General features: G+C 45.3%; 1 protein-coding gene across 1 annotated transcript in view; it reads left to right on the forward strand.

The window, feature by feature from the left end:
* The window catches only part of LOC146198817 (ADAMTS-like protein 5), a 50,875-nt gene extending 41,390 nt beyond the window's left edge, over positions 1 to 9,485 (forward strand). The window contains exons 8-13 of the mRNA XM_084594304.1: positions 3,667 to 3,753; positions 3,897 to 4,099; positions 4,854 to 5,124; positions 5,773 to 5,811; positions 5,893 to 5,955; positions 7,939 to 9,485. Coding sequence (XP_084450430.1) covers positions 3,667 to 3,753; positions 3,897 to 4,099; positions 4,854 to 5,124; positions 5,773 to 5,811; positions 5,893 to 5,955; positions 7,939 to 8,261 — 986 coding nt within the window. The 3' untranslated portion in view covers positions 8,262 to 9,485. The remainder of the gene's footprint in view (positions 1 to 3,666; positions 3,754 to 3,896; positions 4,100 to 4,853; positions 5,125 to 5,772; positions 5,812 to 5,892; positions 5,956 to 7,938) is intronic.
* The last annotated feature ends 683 nt before the right edge of the window (positions 9,486 to 10,168 follow it).

Below are 10,168 nucleotides of genomic sequence, written 5' to 3' on the forward strand. Positions count from 1 at the left end.
AAACTCGTCATTGTACAGTTGTGCAGTATCAGTGAATTCGTGTAATCTGTATATCGCCAAATCTGTACACTTTCAGTAGCATTGTAGCTTGCTTCGCCTGTACTAATTTCGAGCTTGCATGTTCGGGACATTCTTCTTTGCGACCGCAGCACAATAATGTAATTGTGTCACTAATGTTCCCTTCCGTTGCTTCTAAACTCTCTCGCATTGAGTGTTCTGGCCTCCTATCGCGGTTTTTCGCAACACCCTGCATGTCCGCAGCAGTAGATGGATAATTTCGATCAAACTATTTGAAGGACCTTTATTTCAGTTCACCACGCATATGTAGGTACCGTCTTTGCCAAAAGTAACCAGGCTACGTGTTCCGCTTCTCAGTCGGGTAGTAGAGAATTCGTACCACATTCTGAAGTTGTAATTGTGTGCAAAGTAAAGGCGACCTCCTGTCCTCACTTCTTAATGCATTGTGATGCTCTGAGAATCCATGGTGGCTTTAGAATACAAGCGAGAAGCAAAACATGCAGCCTGGTTACTTTTGGCAAAGACAGTACATTCAAGGCATTCTAAAACAAATGACTTTGTGCCGTGAGTGCCAAGCAGTAAATGGGTGTTGCGTTGCAAAGGAGTTGACACAATGTTTGCATTTGCGCACGCAGAAAAACAAAGAAAGGCTCCGAAAGTACGCATACATTTGCTTCCAAGAAATTCGAGGTCACAGAGGGATAACATGCACGACTACCACAAATACCTACAACTGAAGCAAATGATCACAACGATATATAACTGTAAAATGAAGCCTGTTTCGAAGACGAGCAGCTGTCATCTCAAACAAAGCAGAGTTCCCTTTCAGAAGTGCTATCATTTAGAGAGAAACAGGGCCAAGAAATTGAGGGACTCAAGTTGCACTGAAGTAATCCAAGGAAAGAACTGTAGCAAGTGAAATCTGCACTTTACAAGTTAGAAGTTTCAGTTCAGTTCAGGCGTTCAGTCGTGTCCGACTCTTCGTGACCCTATGGACCATGTCACGCCACGCTTTCCGGTCTCTCACTATCTTCTTAACATCACATAGCTTCATCTGCAATGCCTCGAGAATGCCATATAACCATGATCTTCGTCTTTTTAATGTTCAGTTTAAGCCCAAAATTCTCACTCTCTTCTTGTACGCGCATCAGAAGTCTCTTGAGTTCCGCTTCACTTTCTGCCATTAAAGCGGTATCATCCGCATATCTAAGGTTGTTGATACGTTTTCCAGCAATCTTCACTCCAGCTGAAGACTCGTCCAGACCGGCCTTCCTCATGATGCACTCTGCATATAGGTTAAATAGGCAGGGCGACAGTATGCAGCCTTGCCTCACCCCTTTCTCAATCGGAACCAATCAGTAAGACCATGCCCAGTTCTGACTGTGGCCTCTTGCCCTTCATAAAGGTTCCTGAGGATACAGATGAGGTGAATTGGAACTCCCATCTCTTGGAGAGCTTGTCACAATCTGCTGTGATCTACGCAGTCAAACGCTTTCGCATAATCAATAAAGCAGAAGTAAATGGGTTTCTGGAACTCTCTTGCTTTTTCCATGATCCAGCGAAGGTTGGCAATTTGGTCTCTAGTTCCTCTGCCCTTGCGAAACCCAGCTTGCACGTCCGGAAGCTCCCGATCCACATACTGCTGCAGCCTACCTTGCAGGATTTTTAGCATCACCTTGCTAGCATGCGAAATAAGCGCGATCGTGCGGTAGTTGGAACAATCTTTGGCACTGCCTTTCTTTGGAATGGGGATGTAAACTGACCTCCTCCAATCCTGTGGCCACTGCAGGGTTGTCCAAATCTTTTGACATAATGTATGCAGTGTGTTAACAGCGTCGTGGTTGAGGTTTTGAAGCAACTCAGCTGGAATACCATCAATTCCGCTAGCTTTGTTCTTAGCAAGGCTGGCTAAGGCCCATTCAACTTCACTCTTCAGGATGCCCGGCTCGAGATCAGTAATCACAACCGTCCTATGTTGGGTTTGCACATCCGGGTCCTTCTTGTACAGTTCTTCTGTGTATTCCTGCCACCTCTTCTTTATCTCTGAGGCTTCAGTGAGGTCCTTGCCTCGTTTGTCCTTTATCACGCCCAGCTTAGCACAGAAGCTTCCTTTGATATCTTTGATTGTCTTATACAGAGCTCTTGTGTTCCTTAATTGGCTGTTGTCCTCAACTGCTTGACACTGTATGTTCAGGAAGGCATTCTTATCTCTCCTTGCTATTTTCTGAAAATCCGCATTGGGAACCTTGTATCTTTCTCTTTCCCCCATACCTTTTGCCATCCTCCTTTCCTCAGCTATTTGCAAAGCCTCTTCAGATAACCAGTTTGCTTTTTTGCATTTCTTTTGCTTTGGAACTACCTTAGTAGCAACTTCTTGTATTATATCACGAACATCAGTCCGCATCTCTTCGGGCTCTTTGTCTTCTAGATCTAATTCTTGAAATCGATTGCTCACTTCCACAGCATATTCTAATGGAATCTGATCCAGATCATACCTGAAAGGCCTTCTAGTTTTCTGCGTTTTCCTCAATCGAAGCTTAATTTTGGCAACAAGAAGCTGATGATCGGTGCCACAATCGGCCCCAGGCCTTGTTTTTACTGCTTGTATAGCGCTTCTCCATCTCTGCCGGCAAATAATATAATCGATCTGATTCCTGTACAGACCGTCCGGTGAAATCCATGTGTACAGGCGCCTCTTGTGCTGTTGAAAATGAGTATTCGCTATGGTCAGGTTGTTTTCTTGACAGAAAACAACCTGAGAAGTTAGAAGTTTATAACCCCGCTTTGCAGCGCCAGCTCGAAGCAGAAAGATCGAAGACTGCTGCCATCTACCTAGGTCGTTTTAAGGGCCCAAATGGGACGTTCATGTTTTTACAGGATTTCTTGATTACGAGCACTTTATTGCATTGGGGAAATATATCCGCCCGGACTATTTTCTCTGGCGTGCACTTGGGCACAGAAGCTCCAAAAAGAGCAGTCGGTCTTATGGTGCTACCTGCCAAATGGATAATTGTGCGTGCAAAACGCCGCCAATGTTGCTTCATTCAACTTGGGAAGGACCCTGAGGAATGCTGTTTATTTCAGAATTCACACCGAAAGCGGCTGTGACATGATGGAGGGCTAAAACCCTTCCGAGGTGGCACCTCTTCAACCTCATAGCACACAGCAACCTACAGCAAAAATCCGACTAAGCCCTGACAACATGGCGGTCGCTACCAGTGTTGCCAGAACACTTCGCATTCTGAATATTTCCTATTGGAAGGATACAGAATGTCGCTTCGAATGCTATCGCAAGCTATCCTCCAACTCGACTAGCAGGTCAAAAATGGGAAGTGAAATGGAATTGCACCGCCCTAACGCTCTGCAAAAAACTGTTGCGTCACATTTTGATACAAAATCACGTGCATATTTTTCTGACACATTTGTTCTCAAAACTAGGGTACGGAGACAGCAGTAGCGACGACGACGACCCATTTCGTGACCGAACGAGCTGTATACGCTCTTGGGAAAACGCAATCGTCACAATGCAGTAAATTCAATTATGTGCACTTATTCCGTTTGTCACTGTGTTTTTGCAAGCGCTCTAAGCAAATTGCTCCAAGTCGTAGTAGCTGTTTACGCATTGTTTACTCTTTTCTTTCTCTTCAGGTGAGCTGTACAAATACATGGCTGTGACCATCATTCCGAGCGGCGCCACTAATATCCGCGTAGAGGACGACAGCCACAACGTTCTCAGTATGTATACTGTATGCGCTGTGGAAACACGCCCCCAGTGACGACTGGGCGCGTGTTTCCACGGCGCTCTTGTAGTGGCCCTTGAGCAACAGCACATGAATCGATGCATCCGCTGCTGGCTGGCGGCATGCTCTCCTTCGCAGCTTTGTGGGACCACTGGCCCAGCCGTTCGATCGCTCCAAACAAAGGGATCAGCAACAAGACGATTCGCTGGGAATCGCGGAAGCTTAGCGGGGGCACTTCGACCATTCTTGCCGGAGGTACGAGCTTCACGCACGAGATGGCTGAGAACGGCAGCGAGGCCCTCACAGCTGTCGGCCCCACAATGAAGCCGGTCACCCTTGCGGTAAGCAAACAGGCGGACCTTCTCTGCTCATAGCATGACTCCTCTTTAGGCGTTTGCTTACGATTTCTAGTCATATTCATGGTTGGTTCTCATTCATGCCTTCTCGCATTCGCAAAGGTGTAATCAATGAAATGCAAACAGTTGAATCACACCAGTTCTGTTGTCGGGCTTTTTTGTAGGACACTACCAATTCTGCTTTCTATACTGGTGCCTAATGTTTCGAGCCACTGTCATCTTTGATATGCATCGGGTTATTGCATGTGTGCGTGTGTGTGCGTGTCTGTGCATTTGTATGCGTGTGTGTCGGGTGTGTGCGTGTCGTGTGTACGTTTCTTACGCCTTTATAATCTGACTACATTGATCTGTGCGGTTTATGATATAGCGATCAGCGGTGGTTTTTCTGAGCGAGGAATGCTCGCGAGATTGTTCCTTTTAGAAAGTCACTGCGCTACAGCTAAAACAAACTAACCACGTAATGAACAGGACATGTGCAGTTGTTAGTCCGTGTCTTAACAGCTTAGTAACGTTCTTTCAATCATGAGCCAGTACCAACTCGCCAAATTTGCTGCTTTACTGCCGAGAATCAGTTTGCATTCGTCAGTGGCTCTTATCTTTTCGAGCACATGTCTACATTTCTTGTTACTAGTGCTCATCGCAGCCTGCAGCGCTTCCAGTTCATTCTTTATCCAATAAATCTTGGTCATTGGGTCAATAAATCTTTCTCAGACTAGTTTCTTCCCTGCTTTACTGGCAGGTCTATGTTGTCAAGAAGCTCAACTCCAGCATTCGCTACCAGTACTGGGTCCCGAGGGAAGACAACGGCCTACAAAGTGCCATGAACTCGCCAGCTGAGCTGGTGCATCGGCCCACAGCTACCTCGCTGCCGCCCTCTGCAGAACACCATTACCGGAGAGCTCCGCTCCACAGTGGACCGCTGCTGGACAATACGATCCCCTTTCTCTCAAATAACTTGGACAACAGCGAAGGCCTGGTACCAATGCCAACACCCAGGAATAAAATGGGCAGTAAGTGTGTCATGTGCATTTCCTGCTGTGATAACTGCGCGATTCAGTGTGTTAACTGGCTGTATTTATAAATACTGCACGCTTTGGTGTAGAAAATCTTATTATATACATATAAGTGGCCATGGACGTATTGAGAGATAGGTTATTGCCACTGACGAATTCAAATTGTGCAAGTTATTGAAGAGCTACTCCATGTCGTGGCTTGGGAGGGGCAAGTGCCCCTTTTGCACCCGCCTGCCGACGTCTATGCTAAGAATCCTATAATGACCAGGCTAATATACGTGGGCACAAAAACTGCAAGTGCAAATATATCGATGCTCAGTGTTTTGCGTGATAAAGAAGCTGCCTTTTTTTTTTCAAAAATTTCATTTTTACACTGGTAGGTTTTACATTTTGATCAGATTATCTTCGTTGTTCTTATAATATATGCACGCGTCACGTAATTTCAACACATTAATAGAGATGCAGTGACCATACCCATATTGGTGGTCAGTTGTGCCCTTCTTCCCATAGGTATATATGACGACAATCCACTCAATAGTGTGATTGTGCTTTACGTAGAGCCTTTTTTATTAAATTCCAATGTGCCGATTTCTCTGCAGTTGATCTGCGCATATGCTGAATGTTAAAGTACTTTTTTCTTTTCAGGAGCGAAGCACAAAGCAAATAAGGAAAAGAGGAAAAAAGGTAATAGTTTGTCTTAATTACCGGAGTTTGCTTTTTAAAATTTCAATTTTGTGCAACACTTCCGTAATTTTCTTTCCGCAGGAAAATGTCCAGTCTGCCATCGCATCAGAAACCAGCTGCATCATTTCTGCAAGAGTGATGTTGGTAAGGCCTCTAATGACCTCTATGCCGTTTCATTATTTGAAGAATAACCTGAGTAGTAGCGCAACTAATATCACTGATGAAGCCACAATAATTCATATCGCTCGCCGACGCTTGTCAACTTAAATATATATCGCAGCCTTCGATCTTTCTCTACTGGGCAATTCTCTCATGCAGTGAAGTGCTCTGAGTCTGTTTGGTCATTCGGAATGTGCGCATGGAAAGTTGAATAGCACGCACACGGGAACTCCTCGATGCGGCACGCTGTATGATGGTCTAAAAGAATGTATCTCAGACGAAACAGACCTAAATGTTATAAACGTCAGCTCTACAACATTGTTTTTTTTTTTTGCGTGTGACTCTTTAAGATTCGAGGAAACGTTTATGGAGGCGATCAGTTCTAGCGATGCAGAAGGAATTGGATTGCTCTTTTCCTTTACTAGTCATTCTACCCCTATTTTGTTGCTATTTCGATTGATTCCACATGAGGCTGCCGCTCACACCGCTTTTCGCCGTCGCTGTACACCTATTGCTGCGCAGCATTAAAAAATCGCAAGGGCACCCATTTAACATTATGCGATGACATTGCATTGTTATTAGGTCTCCTTCTTGTTTGCTTATTTCTGCTTTTACTTCCATTGTTCTCCTTGTGTTCTTGTTATGTGCCGCAAGGTTATTTGCTAATTAAAGTTATTTTTTCAACTTGGCTGAACAAATTGCTAAGCAATTTTTCAGTGCTCTGTGCCGAATCATTGCTGACCATTACAAATTTTACTGGGTCATTCTTGTTCATTGATTTTTCCTGGTCATTGTTAGCAGATTTTGTTTTTTTACAGTCACTCTTACGCTTCATAAATTTATTTGGGGGAGAGGGGGGTCGATAACAGCCACATTCCGCCCTCCCTTCTCTCCCCTACGCGTGGGGAGGGTTTGACTCATTCCAGTTTGTTACCTGCCAAAATGAGACTTTTCTTTGTTCATCATATGGAAGGTGGCAGGTGCAGCTTGCTCTTCCGTGTACTAGACATGGCTAGCGGCAGGTCAACTCGCAACGTGACATCAGTCGACATCGGATTTTTTCTTTATAGGGTTTATAAAGCTTACTAATTAAACATGCACTTGTTGTTGAAGCGGACGTATTGAGTTGCATCTATGTATATGGCCGCGTCGAAGCGCTTCTTTAATACTGCGTTTACATAGACTGTGGAAAAATTAAGCTCCAGTTATGTATACTTGGTGTCCATGGTTACAGACGGGAAGCCAGATAAGTTAACAGCTGCTGTCAGTCACAGCTGTAAGAAAGCAACAGGATATAACAAAGAAATCGCACGTTCCCTGAGACTTCGCTTTAAAAAGATTGAAGTTTAGTGCAAATCTTTTCTGTAACTGCTCCTACATCAAAACAATCTTATATCAAACCTTTCTGCAGGCTGCAGCGGCCGCCTAGTGATGAAAATCGGCGGACACTAAGACACAGACAGAAAACAAGGAAGCACCACACAAGGAAACACCATATTAGGAAACACAACGCCTGTGGTGTTTCCTTTTTGTTCTTTGCCTGTTTTAGCATGCGCTGGTATTTCACCATGAACCTTCACCAGCGAGCCCAAAGATCGCCTAATGACTTGATTTTCGCCCTCTTATGCTCAAGGGGCAGGATTCAATTTTCAATGCCTCTCGTGATCCAAGGGTTTGCTGTAGGTTTAAACTATTCGTTCATTGTAGCGTAAAATATTCGCAAAGTTTTTATTTGATATCGCTTTAAGCAGGCCAGAAGACGTTAGCCATGGCTGTTTGGCGGACCTGCATGTCTTTGTCATTCAATGCTGAAATCACTTATCAGATTTCAATGAGAAAGTCATGGGAAAATAGGCCGACTTAGCCAAAACTGCTCTCCACACCCCCTGACGTTTACTGGTTAGATCACATCTGTTTTTCTGCCGCCGTGTCTGGTGCCTCATTATTTTTGTGGCACCGCTCACACAGTGATCCAGGCCACCGTGCTCTCCGTGGACGTCGTGGACGGGTCGCTACGCTACGACGTGGCCATCTCTGAGTCCTACCGCAACCTGTTGGACCTGCAGCAGCGCGAGTACCTGTGGGCGCCCGACCGCCGCTGCGCATGCCCAAGGCTACGCGTGGGGCGAGAGTACGTGGTCATGGCACGTGAACAGCGCGACTTCGTCAACAAGGAGTCCAAGCTGGTCGTCGACTCCAAGTCGTTTGTGCGCCGCTTCACGGAGCCCCGGCGCAGCCAGCTGTCAAGGCTGCGCAAGATGCAGGACCGCAAGTGCAACTTGACCTCGTGAAGGCAGTCTGACCACGTGAAGGCGGCCTGAGCGCAATGTGTGCGTGTGTGAAAGTGTCCGGAAATGAGGAAAATGAGGGTTAGTGATGGTCGGGCGGGTGCGGACTTCGAGAGAAGATACTGCGAAGAAAGTGCTGAAACTATGTACATACTGTAAAAGCGCAACGTTGACGAGGCGGTGTGTACGCGAGCGGTAGCGAAACGCGAGTTAACAGAGAATAGGGTCGACGGAAAGCCTCCAAGTCTCTCAGCACAGCGCAAAGCGCCGATCTGAAGGAGACCGGACGCTGAACCCAGTTGAAGATGCGGGCTTGGAAAGAATACAAGCGCATCGAACGAGACTTTAAAATTCAACCGCTATTGCACGTTATTACAGCATTACAGCATCGACAACTTAACAAAACATCGACTTATCACAAGGGAGCGAGGGGGAATATGCGTTCTTTCACCTCTTTGTATTGTATTCCCCTCTCATGACGCGTTGTGACGTTTGCTGGATGTGCGTTGCCTCGTCGCATCATTGTTTTGCTGGCTGACAATCGTTGGCAAAAGCGCTTCCAGCAAAAACTTTTGACGCCACCTGTGGTAAGACTCGCTTCGAGTAACGGTACTCTCATTTTCTTCAGTCAGTCGTTGCAAATGTGACTCCAGACGGTATTGTCCCTTTTGGGCAATGGTGTTTGCTATGGATGGAAACCTTATACTGGGGTGTTTTTCCTCCAATATTTGTCGTTACACCAAAGATATATTTTTCTCACAGGAAAGTTGACAAGGCTATCTAGTGTTAGTCTCTCCTCATGCAGAACAGGCGTTTACGACCATTAAAACTTCGCACTGCTCTTCTTCCACTCCTTCTTTTGTGAACTGTTGTGTTACGTATCCAACACCGTTCGAGATGTGTGCAAGACGTTTTTTCTCGCACGCTTAGGTGCCTGCATTACGGAATTTTTCATTCTTTTTGTATATGTGTACCTGGTCTGTTAGGGAGTGAACGCTAGTTCTTCCTTAAACATTTCTCATTATTTATTGATCTCGTTGCTTAGCATTATACAAATGACCCATTTCGAGAAAATGTTTTTTGATACCTTTCTATTCTACATCCCCCTTATTATTGAAAACTGTGCGCGTGATGGTGTTTGTTGTTCGCCACTCCTTGTACAGTACACGCATTTGTGCAAGAAATGCGCCTTTTTCAGAAAAAGAAAAAAAAACTTTGTTCATTGTTGGTCTGAATTTACTTTTTTCGCTGGACACATCATGTTGCAGTTGGCCAGCAAATTTTCATTTAGTGCTCGTTAGTTACTAGAAAGCGTAGAAACTATTTTTATTCACTTAACCGTAAGGGCATTGAAGTGCAGAAGGGATTAACACTAAAAATGCATAACTGAAGTGTTTACAAAAAAAAAGGAAAATGTTTGCAAATATTGTTTCACAGAAGCGACTCATGATCTTCTCCTTGTGCCAAGGCACCATAGTGCGCTGCGCTGTTCATGATTCTTGGTTCCAGATGCCGACATTTCTTCTAGTACAGCGGAGACCTCCAACAAGCGGTCTGTACACGCCTGAGCGTCGCACCAAAAGTGCACTGTGAATTCCGGGCTTTGGAATATATCCTTAAATCCTGTTTTACGGAATTCTGGCGATCTAAATTACGATCCCGCGAGTGTGTGGCCTCCTCTACAAGGCTGCCCCGCTGAAAAGGATAGCGCTCACGGGATGGACAAATCACTTCAGTCGCGGCTGTAACTAGAATATTCACCATACGCACACTACCAACATTTATAAGGTGACATTCTTCCTCGTAGTAGAATAAACGCGCATTAAAAAATTGCGCGGGCGAACGTTCGCAGTGCACGGTAAAAAACTAGCTGCAGGAGTGGGAACTGCCATTTAGAGCAGTTAAGCCAT

The sequence above is a fragment of the Amblyomma maculatum genome, chromosome 2, assembly GCF_055883805.1.
Source record: "Amblyomma maculatum isolate TAMU_Amacu chromosome 2, ASM5588380v1, whole genome shotgun sequence".
NCBI classification, from domain to species: domain Eukaryota; kingdom Metazoa; phylum Arthropoda; class Arachnida; order Ixodida; family Ixodidae; genus Amblyomma; species Amblyomma maculatum.